This window comes from Microchirus variegatus, assembly GCF_963457635.1.
Source record: "Microchirus variegatus genome assembly, chromosome: 5".
NCBI lineage: Eukaryota > Metazoa > Chordata > Actinopteri > Pleuronectiformes > Soleidae > Microchirus > Microchirus variegatus.
This window is the reverse complement of record NC_139806.1, coordinates 14,033,345-14,061,179: the sequence shown is the minus strand read 5'-3', so window position 1 is coordinate 14,061,179 and position 27,835 is coordinate 14,033,345. Positions and strand designations below refer to the sequence as shown.

General features: G+C 41.6%; 1 protein-coding gene across 1 annotated transcript in view; it reads right to left on the bottom strand.

Annotated features, from left to right (window-relative positions):
* Window positions 1–27,395, bottom strand: part of ptprsb (protein tyrosine phosphatase receptor type Sb) — a gene marked incomplete at both ends in the record, with an annotated part of 55,049 nt that extends 27,654 nt beyond the window's left edge. The window contains 5 exons of the mRNA XM_083890579.1: window positions 2,657–2,767; window positions 13,184–13,372; window positions 20,432–20,573; window positions 23,327–23,475; window positions 27,251–27,395. Of these exons, the coding sequence (XP_083746705.1) occupies window positions 2,657–2,767; window positions 13,184–13,372; window positions 20,432–20,573; window positions 23,327–23,475; window positions 27,251–27,395 (736 nt within the window). The remainder of the gene's footprint in view (window positions 1–2,656; window positions 2,768–13,183; window positions 13,373–20,431; window positions 20,574–23,326; window positions 23,476–27,250) is intronic.
* Between the last annotated feature and the right edge of the window lie 440 nt (window positions 27,396–27,835).

Below are 27,835 nucleotides of genomic sequence, written 5' to 3'. Positions count from 1 at the left end.
TTGGCAGGCCGACCTGTGGTGTAAATTCTTGACTCAGTCATGCAGCATTGGCTGACCAATGGTGTCATTTGATAAGTCATTCAATCAGTCAGTCAGTCAGCGGCTTTCTCGCTTACTTCTACTGTTGCGGCGCATTCATAAATAGCCAATTGCAAGCAGATGTCCTGCAGTGATCATTTTATTATCATCATATTTGCACAAGGGTATTTCATATGAGACTAAGCGAAGTGTTTTTCTAGTGTTTCTGACTCTGATTCTAAAAAAAGGTCATTATAATTGGAAAGGAAGAGAGCGCGTCACATCGTTAAAAGGTGACACTGTATACATTAACGCACGGCGAAAGGATTTTTGTCTGCTCTCTGCTGCGATTGTGTTCGCAAGTACGTCTTTCTCTCGCGTGACGTTTGTGAGCGGAGCTGCTACGGCAAAATGACGAGGAAGACTTTGTCTGACAATAATGATCTTTACTTAATGTAAATAAATAAAATGATAACAAATATTGTGCCCTAAATCATGATTGGATATAAAAAACTGGTAATATGTCTTTGTCAAAATTTGGACCAAAACATTTTTTCCAAAAAATTGTCAAATTTTGGACGAAATAGTATACTATGACGTTTTTTGTAAAATTTTAGATGACAAACTGTAAGATGACTTTTTTGACAAATTTTGTACGACATAGTTTAGTATGACGTATTTCTCAAATTTTGGACCAAAAATATTTTTTCCAAAAAATTGTCAAATTTGTTGGTCAAATTTTGGACGACATCCTATAGTATGACTTATTTGACAAATCTTGGACGACATAGTATAGTATGAAGTGTTTTGGACTAAACATTTTTTTCCAAAACATTTTCAAATTTAGGACGACATAGTATAGTATGACGATTTTGTCAAATTTTGGACGACATCCTATCCGTCCCATCCATCATAGTATGACTTATGAAGGATTTTAGGATATGTGTTCCCTGATCTAAAGTGTTACCAAAAAAATCTTATGTGAAGATATTTTGTTTTTGCAGCTGGTTCAGGTGAAAATGACTGAATCTTAATTATTAATACAGTAACTTGTGGTTCCAGTTATATACAAGATTTTCGCCCCATGTCAGCTGGGATTGGCTCCACTGGCCCCACGAGATAATGCAGTGAAGTTGACAAATAAATAACATACAAAATATGTATAGCCAAAATAAAAGTAGGTCAAATGTGTACTGAAGTCCAGTGCTGGTGATGCTGGGATGTTTGTGACTTCCTTGCCATACTGAGTTTATGTCATGAATTCAGCCGAATAACAACAAACCTGCAGAACACAATGACACACGTTCACATGTGCAACACAAATTCCACTCAGTGCAACAAGTGCAGGTGTGATGCGCTGGAACCAAAATGTTACACACGATGACACAAAGGGCCGAAAAAAAGTAAATAAAGAAATAGTAGCAAGACAAGACAAGACAGACGAGTTCAATAATACCACAGTCCGAGCACATGAACACACACACACGCACACACACTGTGTCATGCTCCTGTGTCGGTCCGTCACTCAACACACATGCAAGCGGTGCTCCTTTCTCTTTCTCTCTCTCACTCCTTCCATGCAAACATCGCCTCTTTTTAATCTTCCAATTCTTGGGTCTCCATGACAACAGGATCATACCATGCAGAAAACAGTGATCAGGGAGTGAAGGCAATACCAAGGATTCTGCACACAAGGCCTCACACAATGCAGTTTAATGCACTCTGCTGCGTAGGCAGACCACTTCATCACCGTAGCAGCTTTTCGAAAAAAATCAACTCTCTTCATTTTTGGAGACAAAAACCATTTCTTTTCAAATCTACTCCAGTGTCCTTTAAAATATGATGTCTTTTTTTTTTTTTTTTTCCTTTTTTGTTTCTCTCTGTTTCAATAACTGAAGCTTTGTGAAACAAAGGAGTAACAAAAGAAAAGAAAGAGCACACCAACCTTCTCGAAGCTCTGAGGGATGGAAGGGGGTTGATGCAGAACACAATGACGTGAGGGGTGTGGGGGGGAGAGAGAGAACGGGGAAACACAGAGAGAATAAAAACGGCCAGCGCAAAGCCACTCACTCACACACACACACACAACAATCACACACCGCAAACAAACTTCTCTGATATACTACAACTCGTAAATCTCAACATTGGCTGTGGACTTTCAGATATTAGCTCTGTGATAAGCCGTCGCCCATTGTCCAGAGGCTAAACAGTTAAACACGGATCATGTGGGTAAAATAAACCAATTTAAGAATCTATTATCTACTGATTCTGATCATTTGGTCAATTCTTTATAATTCAATTCAATCGTTTTTTGTGCCTCGAGTACAGAAACCATTTTAGTAGACGGATCAGAACAGTGTCTCCATGCAGTTAAACTGAGGTGTGTCTCCCGCAATTAGGATCAGTGTGATTCCACTGCGGGGAGCCCGCACCACGGTTTAAGGTGGACTTGTTAAAGGTGGTCGTGAGAGATGCCAAAACAACAGTGTCAACATTTATCGTAGACAATGGATGGGTTAGTAATACTCGTTTAGAAGCACACATACAGAGAAAATAAATTAACAGTAGTGCATTTTTGTAATGTCATCTCGTGTGTGTGCGTGTGTGTGTGCACATGTGGTCTGTACTCAGGTCCTACCTCGCACGTATAGGTTTGCGGGAGAGGAGTAGCGTACACCTTGTGAGTTGGTGGCCACACACTCGTACTTCCCTTGGTCGGTTTCCTCGCTGTTCTCGATCTGCAACGCTCCTGCGAAAGAAGGAGAGACAGGAAAAACAAAACGTTCAGTTCAGAGTTTGTCGAAACCTTGATTCTTCAGCCTCAGATCTTTGTCCTCTATTTCCACTACGGAGGTTTTATTGTCAGCGTTGTCAGCAGTGTTTTCATACTCTTTCATGAAATCCTGATTGCTGTTTCTCAAACCTTGAAAGTATGATGTTCTCAATATGTCTTGTTTGTCCAAAAAGCAAAATCATTCTATTCTAATGTTCACATTTTAGAGCTGAAAATTATTTGAAAAAACACTCAACCAACCGATTGATTGAATAAATGAATTAGACAATTCACGACTTTATTGTGATCAGACAATCTGTGTTCCCCTGAAAACAGATACTTTTCTCCGGACCTTGGCACCGTACCATTTCTCATTTTTGACCTCAGCATCTTCTGAGGCAAAGTCCGTCCAGTGTGTGATTTTGAAAAGTGAAGAAAGAGCAAACCAGTGACACAAGATGAGTATTCACATGCAGTAGACCTGAGGGCTCAAACTCACGGTCCTTCAAACTATTTCATGCGGCGTGCCACTTAAATGCGATTAATTTTGCATGAGAACATTTTTTTTTCATTGTGAATCATATCATTACTTATCAAAAACAAACACCATTATTTTGAAATGATCTAAAATAATGCGATGAGAGACAAATGAGAATCTTACCCCAGGTCATTTGAGTTTGAGATCCCTGCACTAGATGTTGTATAATACTGTTTTTGTATTGTATACAAAATGTAAAATTTCTATAGTTACTGTGAAGATTTGCACCTGGATCAACAAATACTACTACTAAATACCCATATACCTGTCTTCACACGAAAGAAGTTGGTTTAGGGGTTAAATTACACTTGAATTGGCTGGTTAGCCCTTACACCTCTATCTCACCAAGAAATGGCCGTTTCTCACCTGAAATAAATATTTTCTGTGTCCCGGAAAACAGTTTTAAGATCATTTGAGGCGAGAAAGTGGCCATTTAGAGTCTAAACATGTGCTGTGTGTATTAAGATATGACGTATTTATAGTTTGGCAGCGACGTTGTCGGCGTGTGACCAGCTCCGCCTCTGTGGACGCTCGGTGCGCACAGTGGCTGGCACAGAGCAGCCAGTTATCCCTGTCCTGAGAACCAATCGCAGCCCTTGCCGTCTCCGTTGTCCCTTGGCGGAGTGACGGACACTTAAAATATATTTTGTGCAAGCCGGAGACGACAGAGAGGCTCTCTGACAGGCTCTCCGGCGACATAGAGGGTTCTCCATAACCGACGTAGAGCACCTTACGTAGGCCATTACTGTACAGTATTCTTCCCAAAGCCTTCCCCTTCTTCCTTTCTACCCTCACTGGCCTCATGAAAAACTAATTTAAACACTTAAGTTAATGACAGCTCCCTTCTAAAATGTAACAGTTGATGCTGGAAGTTAGTTTTAGCTGCAAGTAAACAGATGCCGCTGAGGAAATGTTATTTTCTGGGTCTGGAGACAACTCTTAGTCACACACCTCTGTACTTTAACGCCAGGCTTTACCTGCGCAAAATGTCACACAATGAAACCGAGCTGTCTTTATTTTAAATGCAGATAAATACGTTTAGAACATCCTATAATGACACTGCTGGAAACCAAGCTGCCTTGGCAGAGGCTTCTCTGGTGTCATTTCAGAGGCATTCACCGCCTGAGCCGTCGTGTGCCAGTACTTCTAGTATTTCTGGCTGAACCCCAGCAACAAGCCCTGTCCTAGAACAAACGCAAAATGTCAAATAGCCCAGGTGCAACATGTGGATTTCTCCCTTTAAGTGCACTTCACACACTGGCTTCAATGAGAGCGAGAGACACAGATGATGAAAACAGCAATGACAATGAGTTGGAATATTTAAGCACATATTTTGGCACATGCCTGCTGCTTTGACACCAGAGACAAAGACTGAGCTGGTGCAAAACAGAGTCACGACAAAATCATCAATCTGTAAAATTTCTTTTTTCCAAAATTCATCTCCAATGAGAGCCTGAAGTGTATGCTGCTCTGAAAAGGTTCAATTTAAGGCTGCAATAATTAATTGATGAACTTATTATTGATAGAGATACAAGAAAATTCTAACATTTAATGGCCCAAACAGCTACAGATGAATCCATAATGACAATAATAATTAGTTCAATGTTTTATTTCATGTTTCTCATGGTTTGTTGTGTTGTTTTTATACAGGTTTACATGAGGGAAGAATGCAAATATGCTGCAATGATAAAATCAATATGATAATTATGATATTACGTCATATGGCAGCATTTAGCAGCATCTGCAGACTTTAGCTACTTTCTATTGAAGTCGCCTTCAACTTGTTCAAAACGCTGCTGCCCGTCTTTTAACCAACACTAATAGAAGAGAGCACATCACCCCTGTTCTACACTCTCTCCATTGGCTTCCAGTCTCTTTTAGAATCGATTTTAAACTTTTAATGTTTGCCTTTAAAGCTCTTCATGATCTTGCCCCATCTTATTTATCTGAGCTTTTAACTGTTCGTGATCCGGGTAGAGCTCTGAGGTCAAACAACCAAATGTTGCTGGAAGTGCCCAGGTCAAAATATAAACACTGGGGTGATCGAGCCTTTGCTGTTGCTGCTCCCAGGCTCTGGAATAAACTCCCTGTTGAGATGCGTCTTATCTCTGACCTGGGCCTCTTCAAATCAAGGCTAAAAACCTATTTATTTAGGATGGCTTTTAATACCGAGTAGTATGGTGACACTTTTTATCTTTTGTCTTCTTATCTTTTATCTGATTCTATCTTATTTTATTTTGCACTATTTTATTGTTTTTATTGTTTTTAATTACTTTTATGTGTTTCCTCTTTATTTATTTATTTCTTGTAAAGCACTTTGGATCACCGAAAGGATTGTTGTAAAGGGCTGTATAAATAAAGTACATTTACATTTACAAAAAAGAAATAAAATAAAATAAAGGGTGTTAACAGCACTTCCACAACAGTTTTTATCAACATTCTCAGTTTCACACATCAATTCTTACACTGTCCGACCAATAAGCTTTGACCTTGTGTTTTCTCCACTCTGCACCAGCTACAGTACGTCTCACAAAAAGCCAACAGAAATGTCAATAGTGTCAATATTAATAAAAATCTTCAGAACTTCTTTCCAAAAAGCCCAGACAAGTTTCAAATCTTTTTCATGGACATGGACGATTTCTAAAGGGCATTTTTTATTGTTCACAATGTATCAGCCTCACTGGTGAAAGTTTCTAACTTGCAGCAGATCCACAACTTTCCCTCACGGCAAAAACCTCTTTAACTCCTTTACTCCCATACCATAATTACACGCAACACTTTGTTTCTTTTGTTTCACATGATGCTATTCTTGCTGCCTGTTTTGTTGTTGTTTTCCAAACAGCCTTTGGAATTATGAGCAGTGTTTTGTTTTTTTCTTCTGCTTCCTGCTCTGTCATATATCTCATCTAAAACTGACATGGAGCCTGAGGGAGACACACACACACACGCACACAAACAAGTGTGTAGATAAACAGACGTGCCGCGTTTGTATCAGATCGCCTGTGAGGAAAGACATCTGGCTTGTAAGAGATGTATGGTGATATAGAAGAAAAAAGAAGCTATAGGCTGTCACATTTTTTAACATGAACAGGGTGAAAAAATAGAACAGAACGGAGTTCAAAAGTACAAATATAACTACCAATAAAAATGCCAATGTTACTACAAAAGTAGTAAAACAATTATCATATGACATCATTATCTTTTAAAGGTGCCACATGTAAGAATGTAGCCAAAAAACCGTTACTACATTCAAATTCAAAATACCCGAGGTCTTTTAGGTTTCGTTTCCTGACGTAACTGGCAACCCGTGGTTGCTCGGCTGATGATTTGCAGTCTGCAAAATATTTTTTTTAATGCAAACATTTTGACTGTACTGTTGTTGTTGGTGGGTTCAGTTTGTTATATGAACATTATTCCTGAGACTCTGTGACATATTAGGAGGATTTTATGGCCAGTTGCTTTAGATTTATTACATAATGCACCTTTAACTACACATTAATGTGAATTATAGATACTAGTGTATAGTTAAATGCTATACACAGATGTACGTGCCTGTAAATGCTCACGATCACTCCCGGATCAAAAAATCTAGAGGTCGACAAAACAGAGATGCTGCTAATTAGTCCAGCTAATCAGAATCACCGGTATGATGATGACAGTATGACAACTGTCATGGACAATTGCGTGAGTATATCAGTGAGGAACCCTGGCTTGACCTTTGATCCTGATGAGTTTTTCAATAATCACATTCAGGAAACCACCAACATCGTTTTTTTGCCTGTGTTCAAGCTGTATATTAGCTCTCTCTGTCTTTCAGGTCATAAGGGGAAAGAAAGTCATGCAGTTTCAGACTCCTCCAATCTTTGATCGTCTATCTGACTATTTAATCCTCCTCCAAATTCTGTCGGATTAATTAATTTTCTTCGTGGTCTCTCCTCTTCCAGACGTCCACAGTGGTTGGCGGTTTTGTTCTGTTTGGCAGCGTCTCGGGTTGCCAAATTCTTCATATGAGACCGAAATCTGGCAAAAACCTGCACCATTGTGACCGTGAACCACCCACAGCTGTGTGATGACGCCATCTTGCCGCCATCTGCCTCTCTTCTATTACCTTCTGTCACAATTTGCGCTATTTTGTATTCCTGTGATTTATCGGTTTCTCCTCTTTTGTCAACGTGATGTTTTGTTTGTAATCTGCAGAACTCACACCATACTGTCTGTCCAGGGAGAGGGATCCCTCCTCCGTGGCTCTACCTGAGGGGTTTTTTTTCCCCCTGTACAAGGATTTTTGTGGACTTCTTCCTCAGTCGACGTGAGGGTCTAAGGGTGGAGGGTGTCACAGACTGGAAAAACCCTTCGAGGCAAACTGTGTTTGTGATGTTGGGCTGTATAAATAAAATTGACTTGACTTGACTTTGCACGACTGCATAAACACTTACAAAGCTCGGGGGAGAAAAAGGGGAGAACTGGGGCACACAGCTATGTGTTTTGTGATTGTTTGAGTGTGTTTAGTGAGCTGGTGACACGCTAGCTGAGCTTCTGTCTTCTGCAGTTATATAAGAGGAAAACCGCTCTTTGCCCTATATTTTTTTTTCCAGCTCTCATTTCCCAGTAGTACGGGGCATCTTTGGGAAATAAACATGAATACACACTGAGTCTCCACTGGAGGCAGGAGCAGAAGCATCAAAAAGACAGACTTGTGAAGAGATGGAGCAGGACAGGGGAATTTCTACAAATTGGAGCTTGTTTGACAGCTGGAAACAGCTCATGTGGCTAAACCTCAGCACAGATTTAAAATCGGGCAATTGAAATCTTCTTTTATGCAAAACATGCCGGCACATTACTCAGAGGAAGAAAGACAGGTGATCTATATATACAGTATGCACACAGAGAGGCCAAAACACACTTACGTAAACACACAAAGGAGACAGGTAACTGGCAGTGAGCAAACGCAGCGAAAGTCGGCGAGGGAAGCACATTAAAAAGCAGCGAGGACGGGGAAAGTGAAAGATAACATAAAAGAAAAAAGGAGCGGCAGGGCAGTTAGTTAGTTGAGTCGTACGCTGGCGGTGACAGAGCCAGAATGAAATGTGACTTGAGTGAATTGAAACGCCGCGTGGACGGTGTATTGTGTCGGCTGAGCTGAGAGTCAGCCGCTCAGATGACAGCCGATACAGCCGCGCTGATCACTCTGCCAGAAACTTCTGGGTCAAATAGATCACCTGGATCCACGTCTCCCATGAGGTGAGACATTAACTTGTAATTAGGACAGGACACTAAACCAACAATCAAGACAGATGGGCTCTACTTTTATCACAGTTCATTAACTTAATAGATTTAAGAATAGGCTGTGCGGGATTGTACTAACTCAGAATTGAATGCCATTTCATTTGCACCTTATTGTTTTAATTTAGCACCGTGAAAACAATGTCACACTGAAAGACAGATGTATATTTTGATCCTTGCTATTTTTCTAACCATCAAATAACAAGATCTGCAGAAGGATTTGTCTGTGTCAACAATTAATGAAGTCCTATTTTTTTTGCCCACTGCCCTAATTTCATCATCAAATCCATCTTTTATCTTCCCTGCTGTCGAACAGACGAACAAACAACCCAAGACGTAAATGGCAGCAGACACGTTTGATGATTTTCTGATGACTGACTCTGCCTTCAAACATCATCAGTAAATATATATTTTGGTTGCAATAATGTAGACACAACTCAGCTGTAAACTTGTGTGCAAGTATTACTACGTTACACTATTGTGTCTTTACAGCTGTTTCAAAGAAACTAAACAATGTCTTCAGTAGAGCTCAAACATTTACTCGATTGATCGATTATTAATTGATTACTACATTTTCTTAATTTCTTTAATAATATTATAATAATATTATTAATATGACAAAGAAATCATTAAAAGTGAATCATTTTGGTTTGTGGACAACACAAGACATCATTTGACAAACACTGATCGCCATTTTTTAACGTTTCCTGATATTTTATGGACCAAGAGATTACTCGATTATGAAAACAATCCGTAGTTGCAGCTCTAGTTCTCAATCACTTCCCTGTTTCGAATAGAAGTGGCCTAATCTGTGAGCATTAACCACAACCTTTGATCACATCACAGTTTGTGGCCAGGACAGGTCCATCCATTACCCAGTAGTCAACCTTGGGGTTCCATATTGCGTGCCATCTGTTAAGAGTGCGGTCCTATGAAGGCTGTTAAGTGCTTAGGTAAACTCTCCAGATCTCAGTCCCAAATGTCAGCCACAGACAGATCACTTGTCCTGTTTCTCCTCACGTACATAAAGCAGATGGCATGGAAAAATAGATGGGTGCCTTGGTGGAGATATAAAGATGTCGGTAAAAGTTCAGCTCTACGCTGCACCATATGCTTCGACTACCCCGAGAAACTGAGGGCACGTGCGCGCAGCTTTCGTGTGTATATACACACAGAGCCGACGGGCATCGTTTGGACAGTCACCTGCGGTGGGAGGACACTGTGGGTGATGGATTATTATGGGCTGTGAAATGGCTAAGAGTCATCTTTTGTAGGATTAGAGCACAGTCACTCTCGGCATCGTTTGTCATCCTGACCTGTGCGAGCCAAAAGATATTTCTTACCACTCAACGGAGGCCGAAGCGACAGAGAGAAAACAGTGTTTGCAGCTCAAAAGAGATTCATGGCCGCGATCCAAACAGAGCTGGGTGATGTCTACTAAATCAGAGGCATTGCTTGGGAGGTACCCCCCCATTAAACTGATCTTAAAGGACTGTTTCATCCATTACACATCTCTGTGCTATTTTATGCCTAACTCGCTTGTAATTGATTTTCTTCAAGTCATTTCACTGCAGCGTTTGGTTCATTATACAGTGCATGTTGTTGTTGAGCTTTGTGATGCTTTTGGTGATTTCAAATCCCATTAAACCCTGCCCTGAATCGCACCAAGCTATTTGTCTTGCTACTGTTTCACTGATGTGATATGTGGACAAAAATAAAGCACTGGTGTATCAATGACATGTGTGTGTGTGTGTGTGTGTGTGAGAGAGAGAGTGACGCACTAAAGAACAGACAAGTAAAACATACTATGATAGGTTAGGATTACAGTGTAATTTACAATTTAAACAAAAATCTGTTAAGATGTACGTATCTATCTATAAAGCAAGTTGCGTCTGTGTGTCTGCCTGTCTGTGTGTCTGCCTGGTTGGCTGTTTGTCTGTGATGGGCATATCTCGATGTTAGTCGGATCCCACGAAGACCTTGGATATGGGTTGAGCATGGCCAGATGGTGTGCAACCTTGATTTTCAAATTTTTCGGAGGAATTAAAATTTTCGCTGATTTATCATGCTTACACCCAGGCAGGCAGCGGCTCATCAGCAGCAGCTGTGCTGTCTGGAGCGGGGAGATGGGAGTGAAGAGGATGTCCTCACGGTGGGTGAGACATTTTCACACAGTTCACCGCAGAACATGGTGTTTACTGAAACAACGAGGTCGGTGTCTGTTCACCAATACGCAAGCACATATTTATTTAGCATTAGCATGCTACTACTTTGCGGCTAACTTGGCGAAACTGTTTCCAAAGGTAAGCTAGCGAGGATAAGATTAGCATTGGCGTCGGGCTAACATAATACAGACACTGTGCAACCTCATTAGGCACAAAGCAAATTGTTTGATTTCCGATTAGCACTAGCGTACCTAGCTGTTTTGTGACTGTCAGCCACAGAATACATACTTCCTACGGGCACTGCACTAGTACTTATGAAGAGAGAAAACAGTAAACACAATGCCATGGGGATGTTGAAGAGAATATGTTACTTTGTTGCTAAGGAAACGAAGCATTTTTTCATAAAATATGCTCATATGGAATATCCAGTATTGCTTTGCCTGCATCCATGCAGCAGTAAAAGCTGGTCCTAAAACACATTTTCCACACGGCCACTGCAGATATTTTACAGAGGCAATTACACACTGGGCATTCTATATATCACGGATCCACGTTTCCATTTTTTACACACCAGTAGGTTATTGGAAATTATACTAGGAATGGGGCGAGGAATCTAATCTCTGCAGAGAACACGGCCTACAGCTAAGAGCAAATGGAAGCTCTGTCAAGCACTGAAATGTTCCACTTCTTCAAACAATGTGATAAGAAGATATCAAGAGTTTGAAGGATGTTGGAAAGGATTTTTAATCCTTTACTGAAACTAAAAAAAAAAAACAGGTAAGGAATTGATTAAACAGCGTGTTTGTCGACTCTAAACTAAGCTGTAATGGCATTTCAAAAAACACAAAGCACCTCGTCGTCTGACGTTCTTGACCTTATGTCAAAACATGATTTGGGAAAGTTTACATTGCGGCAAGCCCCGTCCGTAAAATGTGAAATTAACAACATAAACATTAATTGTGTGTGACTGGTTTTTATACAATGGATTTTATACGTGTTGTGTGTTATTTTAATTGAACTATAAATGGCGAGCGGTTTTATTCAGCGACCTCCCTTGTAAACACAACACCTTCATTTCCACATCTACCTTTTTTCCATTTTAATCTGGGGGCACTTTTCCATAATATATGGTGTGAAGCCTTCATTTGCATTTTTAAGACCCAGTCAGTAGTTTCTGGCTTTAAGTCAATTGAGGACAGCGTTTATATTGATTTCTTGCTTAAATCGACTAATTACAGCTGGTAAAACTGACGCCTGGAAACTAAAGTGAAGTTTTTCTCCAACCTCTATGTAAAATCCGAGTCATATAAATAACCACAAAACGAGCGCATGTGACAAATCTGCCTTTGTTTCACTGGTGACTTGGTGCAATGCGAGACTGGAGAGCTGTAACTAAGGGTCAAAACACAGTGAACTGTCACTTCTCGAAAATCCTCGAACTCGAAAGTGTGCGAATCATTAAATGTGTTTCAACGGCGCCGCGGCAAAACTGTGACTGGAGAGTCGCCGACACGCGGCTGACAGAGGGCACTGGTGATCAGTGAGGGATATTGGCTCGCAGCAGCAGCAGCAGCAGCAGAGAGATATCAGATCCGGCGCGATGGAAGCGGCACAGAGAATGTGGACGAAGCGACAACATAATGGTTTCGCCTCACCGTCGCTTTCAATTCCCCCCCCCCCCCCCCCCCCCCCCCGAGGACAAGCTCGAGAGAGAGAACGTCTAAGAAAATACAGTACATGTCTGCCTACTCCACGAGACACAGTAGCATCTATACAGAAGAGCATAAACAAAACTGAATTCCTTCATCTGCCCCTCCTCTCTACAGGAGCAAAACATGAAAAAAAAAGTCTCCACCACCTCTTACCATTTGGAGCAGTCATCTTCACATTCACATTAAGAAACTGAACTCATTTCACACCATTTCAGGCTGGGCGGGTCACAGTGTAAGATTATGCCTAATGTGAAGAAACTCTTATCACTGTTTCTATTGATTTTAGAGACCAGAGTAAAGAAAATTGCAGCTGCTTTGAGGTAGATTGATTAGTTTATTAAATATCTATTCCAAAGTGTATTACCTTTATAATTGTGTAAACTTTTTTCAAATCACTTTTAATAAGCTGCCAAGTCTGCGAGACTTTGGCCATTTTTGTTTCAATCGCATGTGGCTGCTTTGCTATTTATGTTCACCATTGGAAAGAGATTTGTCTCCTTTTTTTATTAAAAACAGCATTTTTTTCTCTCTTTTCCCTGAACTTAAGGACAGCACAATTTTATGAAGCTCTGTCATACATTGTAATGACTGTATTTAGGGCATCAGAGGGCGTAACTGATAGAGATGCTACTCTTTGCCTGCTTACTTATTTGCAAGTTAAATGATGTTAGGTGACAGTTCACAGCGTTCTCACCTGATCGGAGCTGTTTGATGCGTCCCTGGCTGCTGCCGGGTTCCACAGGAAGGAAGTCTTTGAACCAGGAAATCTCTGGGTCAGGGATTCCACTCGCAGCGCACAGCATGGTGGCCGTCCTCGTGCGCTCCACTACCTTAAGTTGGGGACCCATGTCTATACTGGGGAAGCCGAATGGCAGCAGGTCATCTGTAAGATAGAGATAATGGCAATGCATAGATCATAAAAAGAGTTGCATAGAGCTGGGTAATGTGGTGGATAAAATAACACACAACATAAAAGTTTCAAATCAGTCAATATCAGTAATTATCATGAGAAAATGGTGAAAGATTGCATTTTGCTCCTGAGCGAATATTGAACTCGCTGTGGTTTGAAACTTCTTAATCAACAGAAAAACGATAAACATCTATTAACCCTTAGAACACAGAGCATTTAGGCTGCTTTTTTCCATAGCTATGTTTAAATGTATATACAGAGGCTATAAGTACAGTATATGCAACATAGAGTCTATATCTATAGATCTATAGGTCTTATATCTTTTGTTTTCAGCACAACCTATATGCAATCTAATCAATTTATTTATTTTTTAATTTCCACCAACTATATAAACACACCTGAGCAAAGCAAAGTCCTCAAATGTTTTAAAATCAGACTGAATTTGTTAAATTTAGAAACACAGCGCAGTTCAAAGTTCGCTTGGCTCGTTTTAATGAACAAAAATAAACAAAAAATAAACATCTATCTTGTGACTTCTGCACAACTATCACTACTAAAAATAAGCGATACATAATTAATCGTGACTTTGACTCGACAACACACAAGAAGACGAAAAAGCCTGAAGATGTGACCTATAAACACACACCCCCAAGGATGTCCATATAAGGACGTGTGTATTATTCCCACAGCAATTTACCAAGGGTGCACCTGCGGCACGGAGCTGGGCGGACAATTTGCAAATATAGGACAAAACATTCATACCATTATATGTTGTGTCTGAACAGTGGCTATATGTATATATATGTATATTATATATGAGTCAACCCTGCCATGCGCTGTGCACTGAGTCGTTCATTTCCTAATGATGTGAATTAAAAACATTTTTACATAAAGTCACAAACACCATAAACGTCCTCAGGCCCTCGAAAGCAGAGATACATTTCAAGAACACACGAGTCCCTGTATCCTTAGCAGCCCTTTCTGGCGAGTCATTAGGTGATGTAGTAGGCGGGCAGAAATGGAGTCAGTTTTAGTGTGTGTTTGACAGGCTGTTTCTCCAGCAGTATAAACATACCGCCCAATCAGCAGGAGTTCACCAAAGTGCCTACATGTGCACTCACGTATACTCTACAAACACTGCCACACACACACACACATACACACACACACAGAGTTCATAACCTAGAAACACAGGTGTTTGGTGACAGCGAACTGTAAGTTTTCCTCCAGTGTGTGTGTTATGTACTGGTAATGATTCTTATCTAATAACTATGCAGAGAGCTACTCAGAAACAGCAGCAGCAATTAGAAGCCGGGATCAAGAGGAGGGACAGGGCACTGGGGGTAATAAGGACTTGTTAGCAGTAATTGTTAAAATGTACCAACAATTAGAGAGGCCGATCTGGGATGTGCCAGGATACGTCTGATTACGTCGGGGGGGCCAGCGGATGTTTGTGTGAGTGTGGGTGTGTGTTGCCTGTGTGTACACATACAGTACTTGTCTCTGAAGCGGCGCTCTTATTAGCATCTTCACAGGTTTCGTGCAACGTGTGAAATAATGTAAAGAGACATGTCCACACATATTCTGGAAATAATGTGTGTGTGTGTGTGTGGGTGCGTGCATGCTGGAGAGGCACACACCCACCCACACACGCACAGTCGCGCAGACTTTCTCCGGTGAATGGGATTAAGCATCTCGATGACAACGGTCCAGATGGCCAGACACGTAATCAAGCATCCATCAGCCTTCCTGCTTCCTGCTCTCCTTAACCTTTTAACCACTCTCTCACACATCTCTCTCACACACACACACACACACACACACACACACACACACACACACACACACACACACACACACACACACACACACACACACACACACACACACACACACACACACCTCCTCGATACCCGGAACCACAATTATACATTTAATTTTCTTTCAGCAGTGAAGCAATTACCAAGATATCAAGAAAGCTAACGCAATTTGAGTCTATAAATTGTCAACAATAGCAACCACAACTTTTGCAGCTCAATCACTGACAAATCTAGAGCGAAACACAATATCCGAGATGCGGACGTATGCGCGCGTGTGTGTGTTTTCCTTTGCTCCTCCTCCTCTTCCTCTTCCTCCTCCTCTTCCTCCTCCGGGCCCCCTGCTACGAAACCACATGACAGCTACGTACCATCTGTCTCACACACTCTGTGAAGGGGATGAGAGGCTGAGAGGAGACAGATTCCATCTCTCCTTTTTTAACTGTGCTCCTCTCCTCACACAGTCATCAGTGTTCGAGAGACCCTGTCAGATAGGGATGTCGAGCTGCGAGCTAATGGCGAGCATAAGCGGGGGAGACGCAGAGGGGGAAACGCCACTGAGCGTAAAGGAGACGATTCAAAAAGTCAGAGGAGAGAGAGTCTGCCGGTGATATCCGGTCGCAGTGCTGTGGTTATAGCTCAGGTGGCATTCAGGACTCAGAACATTCTTTCACCATTGGCTGAGCGAGGGAGAGCACCACCATAACCCACCTGCCTTCGCCTCACATTATCCCACACCGATCAATGCTAATGATCCACTTCAATGGAGTAGTGGTGGAACGCCCCACTGTTGAAACACGGTGGAAGACAAATGAAGGGTAGGGGGGTCAGAAGGTGAGCTCCCCCAGGATGTGGTATATGTCCTGCCTACATCTGCTCCCCTCTGCCCTCCCCCCAACCCCATCTCTCTCTCCTGAGAGGGTTCAGATGGTCTTTTTTATCGCCCCGCCGGCTAACGCTACACAAACTCCCTCGCTGTTCATTACAGCACGCCACTGCAGTGGGCATGGGGCTCATATGTGAGCGTGCACGTGTGTGTGTGGGTAGATAGACAGACAGGCAGACAGACAGACAGACAGATAGCAGACAGGCAGATAGACAGACAGACAGACAGACAGATAGAAAGACAGACGGACAGACAGACAGCTAGATAGACAGACAGACAGACAGACAGACAGACAGACAGATAGACAGACAGATAAGATAAATATAGATAGATAGATAGATAGATAGATAGATAGATAGATAGATAGATAGATAGATAGATAGATAGATAGATAGATAGATAGATAGATAGATAGATAGATAGACAGACTCACTAACCGCCCTGCAGATAGTGGTAAAAAGCAGTAGTGGACAGTGAAGTATAGTTCACTGGAGAGGAGAATATGGGGTATACAGGTATTCAGCAAGGATCAAGGATGAGTCAGCCATGGCTTGAAATAGATACTGCAGGCATTGCCTTGATCACACTTTTCACCAAATGAATCATTTATCAAAAACTAACACTGCTGTGCACAAGCACTGCTTATTTTTCATCTCCTGGTTAAATTGATAAGACAGCCTTTGGAAAAATGCGGCATGTTTATATAAACAATGTGCGCGTCAACAGCGTTTGGGGGAAACATTGGCGAGGACCGAGCAGCATTGTGCCCTCAAGCTTTGTGTTTGTATTTATTAAGAGGTTGAGAGCAAACATTTTGGCCTGGTTATGTTTGCAGAAGGGCAATCAGGCTTGGTGCCCAAAACTAGGCAATGGAGCCAACCAGATCTGGGTAAATATGCAATTTGTGTGCACACACACACAAACACACACAGACATGCTGCCACAAAAAGGACAGACACACATAATGCACATGACACAAACAAGCAGTCACGGACTGTTTTCTTTGTCAGTCCCTCTTTGACACGTCCTCTCACACACTCAGTTATTCCCTAAAAAAACAGAATTTGTCCTGCAAGAAACAGGTTGCACATTCGTCGCTCAGTTCATTTCTGTGTGGAATGGCCATGTGCAAGAAATACGCCTGAGTAAAAGGCAAACTCAAGGAGTCTGATTCAGGATTAATCTGCCAGTGCTCAGCAATCCTCGCAGGCTGTAATGCTTTGACTCCTATAGACTCCAAGAGGGCTGAAGGGGAACACTTTAAATGCTAATGGCCCTTTATGATAATAGATCACAATACATTGCAGAATCAGAGTTTGCATCGCAGATCAATCCCACCCAAATGTCTCCCCATCCTGAGCCCTACGTTGCCGCTCCTCCCAGATCCAGCAGCTCAACGCACAAAGCATGATAATCCCCTACATAATGTATTACGTACAAACATACATGAAGAATAGACCGTGAGGCAAAGAAAATGGGAAGGAGGGAATATAAAGCAGTCAAGATGAGGGGTGTATATGTGATAAAAGAGCCAGTTCTCCACTCAAGGAGTGTAATCCTCTTGCAGGCAGGAGAGTTGATACTCTCAGTTGTTTCCAGAACAAAATTCTGCTTGAGCCGCCAGCCTGCCAGTGCAGCAGACGCCTGGGGGGAATCACTGATCTGACTCTGTTGTTCATATGAGGAGTGTTGGCCATGATAGCAGAACATCTCTCTTCCTCTCTCTATCGCTCACCCTCTACCTCACCTCCCTTCCTCCTAAAATGGGACACTGGGAGGCGAGTATATAATCAGGATTATGCTGCACATGCACACAAATATACATCCTAAACAGTCATACGCAATCATTAAGGTTTGAGCCGCACACACACACACACACACACACACGCTTCTGCAGTGATGAGAATCTCTTGCCCACCAGAGGTTTTCAAACATGCAGAGCTGCAGATATTCCCATGTCCCAAAGGCGGAACAACACAACTGCAGTGTCCATAGAAAAGAGCAGTTTGGGTGGAAAGGGGGTGAGGTGAGTTTGGAGGTGGGGGCGGAGCAGCAAAGAGCCTGTAAAAATGCAAAAGGGACGGCTCAGAGAGAGAGAGACAGTCTGAATAGACAGCGAGGGTCAGGCAGAATAGATGGCTGAGAAAATGAAAGGATGAATAAAACAAGAGGGAAGAAATTAGAAACAGACATCGCTGTGGGCCAAAGAAACGGCTCCTTGATATAAAGACAGAAAGATATAGTGAGGGGGGAAATGAGGAAACGATGAGTATGTAATGGGATGAACTGGTGATGTGAGACATTATGATGGAAAAGGAAGAAAAAACAAAGAGCTCCCTGACCTGACCATAACCTACCACAACTCCTGCAGGTCCATTAGGCCACCTATAGAGCAGGATTCCATATCCTGTGGCCGACCACAAAGCCCTCGCACTGTGCAACACTGCTATTAGTGTCGGTCAAGCGTTATACAAAAGGATGAGATGAAATGCATCAGGGTTTGAAAAGAGCTCGGAGTAGAATGATTTGGTCAGTAATGGAAAGTCTCCTTTCTGCTTCGGCTGCTGGGCCGTTTTTTCTCCCATCGAATCTGTTTTAAAACGAATCACCCAAACACAAGCTTTGCGGACGTTTTTGCACAGAACAGCAACCGTGAATGGCATGAGCTCTCACGCCGTATAACACTTAAGAATACAGTACATTTCAGGGCGAATGGCTTTGGCAGAATACAGTCAAATAGAGGCATTATTCTGCATTTATTGTGTTCAGTAACAGAGCTATAAAGTGGGTGAAAACACTTAGAAGTAAATGTGCCGTTATTCTTCATGATGTTCTGAGCTTGTTTTCTTGTGAGCTGCTAAAGCAGACCGAGGCAGACACGTGGAAATGAGTGAATTTAATAATAAAGTCGAAGCTAATGTAATCTAGATTTGATAAGACGTTAAGTCATTTAAATGTGTTGATTCAATTCCATGATTCAAGATCAATTCACGATCTATTTCTGAGAAATCTGGTGACAACAGGGCATTGATCATCATTGCTTCTCAAAAACAAATTCAAATGTAAGATACATCATCATTAGATGGTCAATTTATCATCTGAGGAGATTTTCATGCATGAAAGAACCAGAAAATGATCCAGTGAATTACATTTGCAAATTGATTTCATTGTATTTCTTTTTCAATACATTTGGTAAAAAAAACTATTTCATCCACAGCGTGAAACATACCTTTTCTCGGTTGTTGTCTGTCTATGACCCTGCTGAGATTTCTTAATCACTGTTTGAATCATCAAACTGTTAAATCTAGTAAGGCTCTCTGAATAATGCCGTCTAACATTTGTGTCCAATAATCTGTTAACTGCACAGAACACATCGTCTGATTAGGAAGAAACAAAGACAGCTGAGCGTGCAGTGCCCAAGAGGACAGGAGATGTCATGGTGCACAGATCTCAGCACACACACACACACACACACACACACACACATGGTGAGGCTTGCCCTTAAGGTATAGTTTATGTGTTAATGTGCTGTAGATTGTGGCTGTGCATGCAGAGATGATGGACTGGGTAACAGATGGACAGAACTCTATTCCCCGGGAAACGAGCCTTCTGCTTAGCCGACAGTCCTGCCAAGTGCACAATCCTCATCCATCTCCTGCGCCCCTGCACCCCGACATCCCATTTTCATCTCTATTGTTCCGTGCCATCTTGTTGTGTTTACTCACAACCTCCTCATCCCCCCTCACGCTTCTTCTCAACATCTTCTTCCACCTCATCCCCCCCCCCCATCTCTTCCTCAATTTCCTCAGTTGATGAGCCAACCTCAAGGCTAATCCACTGATTTTCATGTAGTAACAGCCCGAGCAGCCTTCCCTCTATTCCTTCATCCTTTCCAGCTGTACAGGGCGAAATAGCCAGTGATCACGTCCCAAGATGCTCTTGGCCACAACTTTAACGTGCAGTATGTTCAAGCACCATATTAGATATGTTTCCCTGCAAGGAGGCATCATAAATTAGATTAACACCCTTAATCTGGCAAGGATGCATAGTGGTTACAGCAAGCTGGGATGCTAAAATAGAGCTAAGCACAGTAGCTAGGGCTCTCCGTGGCCGGAAAACGCTCTGTTGCACGAACAGGAACTATAAAAAGAACAGTTTGCTGTGTCAGCAGGGTGTGGCGCAGCTCTGCTCCCGCGCTATACAACTGACAGCTCAGGGAAACGGGGCCGACGTGTGAAGCCAGGTGAGTGGTCACGTGTAGGGAAAGCACTACTCGAGCGGAAAGGGATGAAGATGAGGAGTGTGTGTGTGTGTGTTTCTGTGCCTCACCTCTGATAATGGCCAGCTTTGCAGTGACGGACACCTCTCCTTCACTGTTGCGTGCCACACACTCGTAGGTGTTCTCATCCCGGGGAGCTCGGAGCGGTTGGATTCTCAGCACAGCACCTGCGCCGTCGTCAAACTCTATGGTCTGAACGGTCACACAGGAAAACACACATCAGCCACGGCAGAGGAGACACAAGAAGTGAAACAGTAAACTTCAAACCTACGTGCTGTGTTTTAAGGTCACTGCACTTTTTTTTACTTAACCTTTATTTGACCAGGTAAAGATGGTCAAGATCTCTTTTACAAGGGTGAGCTGGCTAAGAGATCAACATCACACGTCATAATAAATACAAGTTCAAAAATGTATGAATGCAAATACACAGTAACAATCTAAAAAAAAAAAAAAAAGTTTGAGTGTGATGAGTTCAGATATTTTTAGTTCAGTTTGTAGAGAACTCCGAGCAGAGGGGGCGGCACAAATTGAACGCTCGTTTCTCCAATTCGGTCCAAACGCTGCGGACAATCAAGTGATAAATGCCACAAGACCGTAATGCATAATGGCTGTTGGTTCTTTGTAGCAAAGGGCATAAATAAGATGGAACCAAGCCAGGAACGGCCTTATAAATCAGTGCCATCCCGTGAGTAAACCTTTGTGTACTCAAAGAAGGCGACTGAGCTTTGGCATATAAGTCACTGTATGACATTGTTTAGAATAGGATCTAGGCATTCACTGTGTGAGTCTCAATGTATGGCAGTTAGTACACTCTTAGAAATAAGGGTTCCAAAAGGGTCCTTCTACAAGGGCTGAGGTTCTACCTGGAACCATTTGCTTCTGAAAAACCTTTCAGAAGAAAGGGTTTCTTGGTTCTTTAACCAGTCTGATTCAACACTAATGGTTCCAGTAACAACCATTTTGATGCATGATTTTGGTGGAACCCTCCAAAAGGGTTCCAGGTGGAACCTTTATAAAAAGGTTCTACCTGGAGCCAAAAAGGGTTCTCCTATGAGAAAAAGCCGAATAACTTTATATGTTTCTACTTAGCACTTTTATTTCTAAGAGTGTAGCCACTCAATATCTCTTAAAGTAGTTATTCAAAAAGATGGGTTCAGGACCTACACGTGGCTCACACAAGATTCTTTTGGGAGTCCCCAAATATTTTTTTTGCCAGCCTCTTATTGAAGATTTAAAGAACCCGCATTGAATTCAGTTGTGATTTCTTCATCAAACATGGATCTCTTGTCAACGTCGAGTCGCAGAACATCACCAACTCCCCACTAGCTAACAACCCTGAACGACATCTTCACCTCCCGCTGCCTGCAGAAGTCATATAGCATCCTCAAAGACTCTCTCCATGCTGCCCAGCATCTTTTTGAACTGTTGCCCTCTGGCAAAAGATACAGATCCATCGAAAACACGTACAAAAAACAATTCTTGAACAGTTTCTAACCCAGAGCCATAATCATCCTGAACTCAAAAACTCACAACATGAGACATCACGGCACCTTTGTGTTTATTTACTACTGCAGTGTTATCTATCTATCTATCTATCTATCTATCTATCTATCTATCTATCTATCTATCTATCTATCTATCTATCTATCTATCTATCTATCTATCTATCTATCTATCTATCTATCTATCTATCTATCTATCTATCTATCTATCTATCTATCTATCTATCTATCTATCTATCTATCTATCTATCTATCTATCTCACGAGAAACGTGATGCACACACTTGCTGCCGTTATGATTTATTTACCCGTGAAACAGGTCGCAATAGTTTGCCATCTTTAAAATTTTCTATTGACCTCTACAATAACAACAACAACAAAAAAAGAGGACCTGCTTCACTTCGCTCTCCTCTACAGAAACGGTGGAGGTCAGGCACAGACAAAGAGCATGTACCTGAAAACATGATCTTGGAACTGGCAGAAAGACGGGTTTTAGTGTCTGTCACAAAGACATTTCTGCAGAGAAGAAACTTACCAGCACTGGAGGTGGATCCTCTCACTGAAAAGCATGTGTTATCATACATATACATGTACACTCTATCAATATACAGTCAGGCTCATAATTAATGAATAGGTTTTGTTTTTAGCATTAGGACAGTGACATGTGAAAGGAATAGAAAGTAAAATTGCTTGTTGCTGGCTATTATACAAAGCATGCAAAGACATGTGAATTGTTGAGTAATTAAATGTTATACATTTGTGCCATATGTAAGAATGTGGCCAAAAACGGTTACTACATTCAAATTCAAAATACCGAGGTCCTTTAGGTTTCGTTTTCTGACGTAACTGGCAACCCGTGGTTGCTCGGCAGCTGAGACTCTACTGACTGCAATGATTGGTAGATGGCGGTAGGTGGCGCCACATGCCAAAACAAGATTTCAAAACATAAACATGATTTTTTAATACAAATATTTTGGCTGTACTGTTGTTGTTGGTGAGTTCAGTTTGTTATATGAACATTATTCCTGAGTCTCTGTGACATATTAGGAGGATTTTATGGCCAGTTGCTTTAGATTTATTACAAAATGCACCTTGTTTAAAATGTTACAATATCCTAAAGGAATAGTTCAACATTTGAGGGAAATACACTCATTTGCCTTCTTGCCAAGAGCTGATTATGAGCAAGATTATGTTTATCTAATGTAATTTTATGATCTTTTGTGTCTTAGACGGCACATCTTTATATTCACCTTTGGACATAGCCAGCATTTTCTTTCTTTCTGTCTGTAGTTAATGTTCATGCATAGTTCACTGATCATTAAATTATTCTATCAAGACAAAGCCTATATTTATGAAAGTATATAGTATTCATTCATTAAAAAACAACATCACTACACACGTTCATTCTATTGTAGTACAAATTGACATTGTGCACTGTAACAACCACCTCGATACGCTGAGAGTTGACTTTTTTGCCCTTCTTGTTCCAGTAGACGACAGGCTTGGGATTACCACTGGCCTGACACACGAATGACGCCACACCCCCCGACACGCCGATCTGGTCTGTGGGAATCTTGGTGAACTTCGGGGGAGCTGAGACAGGGAGGGGAGTTGGGGATGGAAGCAGAGGAACAAGAAAATAAATTAAAACAAGAAAACTGACAAGAGAGAGAGAGGACGTCGGCTCTAAGCGGCGACAACGACCCCTGCTGACCACGCCCCGTCCTCTGTCAGTGACACTGGTCAGGCTGATTTGTGCTCTGATGGCTGTGTGTTGTGCTTACTTCCTGGGTATCATCTAGAGGACACAGTGAAGGGCTTCCTGTGGGTCATAAATAAAAGATGGGGTTGGGCTTCAGAGGAACATCTCTCTCTCTCTCCCTCTCTTTCTCTCTGTCTCTCTCTCTCTCTCTGTCCGTCTCACCCTCTTTATTTCTGTCTTTGCTCCCTCCTGAGCAGACCACCCTTGTCCTGCTTACAGCACCGACAGTGAGGACACACGAGTGTTTCACAGGTAGGGAAGGTGTTGGCTGCAGATCCACAGCATATAACAGGTTTAAAACCAAATGAATAGAAAAAAGTATCATTCTCTGCTTACAAGTGATTTGCACTCGCAGATTCTAGTGATCTTCCACTGATTCAGATGATTAATACACTAAATATACCATTAGCGTTGTACGTGTCTGAATCTGAGGTTCGACGCGTACGCGCAGCAGCTGCCCTCCACGAGAAAACAGCAATTTCCAAGTCCGATATTGAGCCAACAGAAGTGAACCTATATTTTTCACAGTGACTGAGTCAGATCAATCAAATAACTTCATGCACCCACCACTTGCTATCTATCTGTGGCCTGTTGCCATGGTTCCGAGCTGAACTCCTCCTCAGCTACAGAATCGCTGCGATCCATCTGGGTGAAGTCAGTATGACCTCTTACCATAGCAACCTGAGTCCCTCCTCCCACTTCCCCTATGTCTGGGTGGGTGAGGTCCTGCTGTGTTGATTCACTTATGTTCTGAAGACAGAACAGCAACGGGAAAACAAACAAAAAAAAAAAACTGAAAAAGAAAAAAATGCAAAAACATGAAATAATCACCAGCTAATTCTAAAGCCTGTCTGCACATCTCCCCATGTCTGCTCACGTCATGGACTACAGGAATAACGCAATGACAAAAGAATGTTCCCGTGCTTGCTGCACTGTGGTGCACCTCTTAAAGGCCCACTCAACAGGTCATAAATAAAGTGGATTCATTTTATGCTCATCATAATTCTTGACAGAAAGAAGCAACACTATAGTCAATCAAGACAAATTTATATCCACCATTCCAGGGCTCAAGAGCACCATACTTCACGTCTACGAGACTCTCACTGAGCAAGATCAGCACCGAGGTAAGAATATAGATGAAAAATCTACTCCTCCTGGATAATGGGATTATGAATAGGCTCAATTTGTTTCTTCGTGAACATACTGTAGCTTTATGTTAAGTCCAAAAATGTTTGCCGGGTTCCCCTTAAAAGCGCTTCACTGCCAATCCTGATGCAAAACTGACCCCATTGGCAATGTTACAATTTAAGCCTCTTCTCAAAGCCTGGGAAAAGGCACAAGCTGTGGATGAATCTGCACTAAACACTAACTTTTATCTTTGGACGGTTCCTGAAAGCTGCCTGGGGTTTTAACTAATGCAGCGCTCAGTCTGTTTAATAGTAGGACTGACTCTGTTGCACTGGACCAGGCAGCTTTAACTGATTCAAATAGAACTGATTTGTGACCTGTGTTCATGTTAACAATTGACTCGGTAACGACCTGCTGTGCTCAGAGGCTCTGACTGACAGGTCCAGTGTAATAGTGTAATTAGCACATCAAGTGAAAGGGAAATATTTTGAACCCTGAGGTCAGGCTCAAGAAACACAAGTTTAATTTGTCATTTTGTAAAAGTTCCTTTGGGGGAAAAAAAAAATCAGTGCAACTGTAGTTCATTCTCTTTTAAAAGGCTTCACTATGGGAAAGATATTAAGTGCTAACCATCTCCTCTTGTTTGTGCCTTTGCTGTCAAATGTGTTTACATCCCACAGCCAAATGTTTGCAGCAGAATTCATCTGTTACACAAAGATAATGTTTTGTCAGTTTGGATATGCTGTGTAGAAGAAGAAGAAGTAGAAGAAGAAGAAAAGTAAAGTCAAATTAAGCAGAAGCTCAAACTATAATTGGAAAACTAGACAGAGAAGCAACACTATTGAAATCAAGTGTTCATAACTGTGATGATTATTATTATTATTACAATGCCCACTCACGACTAATTTGTTTCCATTGCCTCGCTAATAAAGTGATTTGACAACAGTTTTGCACAAAGGTTCTGACATGACGCATTTATTATAAAAATAATAACTTTGATTTTGCTATTAATGGACCCTTTACTTCCTAGATGTTCCTCACTGCTGTGAGCAAAATATAATGAAGTTTTTCCATCTCTGCAGGAGAACATGTGACAAACTAGGAAGATATTTTCATCTTTGGTAAATTAAGATGCCAGTGGATGTTCCTTGATGGCAAATAATAGTTTTTTGTTTTTGCTTGTTTTTTTTGCAATTCCCCAGAGCATCACATACTGTGAATGGAAGAAAGGGCAACAACTGAGTTTTCTCAGTTTATCTATGTGCTCTGTCTTTACAGAGGAAGCTACAGAGACAGAGGGGAGAGATCAGTATTTATAGTCTGCAGAGGTTCACTGTAGGTGGTCGACAACTTCAATCCCACAACATTTAGGCTGGGAGTTGCTGTGTAATTCTACCTCTTCTCTCAACATGAAGCAAACACTTCAAATATGACGCCGCTCCTCTCAAAAGATCATGGCATCAATTTGGTTTACGTAGGTGGAAAATGAAAAATTACATTGAGCAATTCCCAATTCTAACAACGATAAGCATAACTGCATCTGTACCCTGGGTGTGTGTGAGAGATGGGTATGGGTGTGGTGTCCGTGTTCGTCTGTGTGTGTGGACGACTGCTGACGCAGGAAATCTGTGGGAATGCTGTAATCAAGGAGATGATGAGGAAGATGCTGATGGGACCTGAACAACTTATCAAAACACATCAACAGCGCCACAGTCAAGAGCTGATGTCGTGATAAGCCTGGCTTCATTCCTCACACAAACACACACACACACACACACACACACACCTTTCTACATCACATTTACAATGTAAATAAACCAGCTGCCAATCAGCCGAAAAAGAGGTGGAATAAAAAGCAAATTTATAGTATTTAGTTTATTTCCTTTCATATTGCAAATAAAAGTCTAGAATGAAAACAAGCAGAAAGAAGAGTAATCTTATTTACTCTGCATCTTTATCCCAAGCAAACAGACACAAACATCTATTTGTTAATATGCAAGTTATTCAAATGTAACGCATCTCATTGCATGTTCTTAACATACTGGTTTTTATTGAATTTTTAAATGTAATGTTTGATGTAGATTCTTTGGTTTCTTTGTTCAGGTCGTTCCATAATCTGATTCCTTTCACAGAAATGAAACAATCCATCAGTTTAGTCCTGTATCTTGTTTTTTTTTTTCAGTATGTTATTCTTATTTTCTCTTTTTTCAAATCTTTTCTAGGAAGGATCTTGAGCTGTATCTCATATAGATATGTTTTTATCAGTATATATATCTATATCTACACATAGATATCTATATCTATGTAGATATTGAGTGTCTTGAAAGGCGCCTTCAAATATAATGCATTATTATTATTACTATTATTATTATTATCTATGTGTAGATATAGATACAGATATCTACATATGTGTATATATATATTCTATTATCATTGTTATACAGAATAATTGATGGACGGATGGACGGATAGTCATACCTAGTGGTCCACACACACCGCTCAGAGGGTTGGTCAGCAGGATAAAAGAGAGCAGCAGCAAATGCAGGGGGGAGGGGCTAATGCTGAGTCCCAGGGTCGGCCTCCCGGACTGGGCCAAAAATCCACCTGTCCTGTGCAGAGGCATGGCAAGCACCACTGTGGGCTGCTCGGAGATCGATTAGATACCGGGGCAGGGATTCGCTCAACAGGGATAGGCACTCTGCAGACATGGGGGACAGAAAAAAAACAACAAAAAACATGAAGGTTAGCTGATGCAAAAGAAAGAGCACATTCATTTCACCACTGGTTCATCGCTCTGCATTTAGAGCGGCGGCTGAAATGTCAACGCACCACGAGGGGGGAAACCAAATTCATACAATTCATACAGATGAGCAGGGAAAAAAAACATCCCAATAAAGAAAATTAAAGAAACACTCATCCTAATGCGGGATTAAGTTTTTATGATTTCGCCAGAGCACTTCTAGTTTGGGATTAACAGCTCAAGCAGGCTGGCTCTGACTGATCTAATACCAGAACAATAGAGCCAGTGCTCAACAACTAAGACAAGGAATAGACAGGAATAGT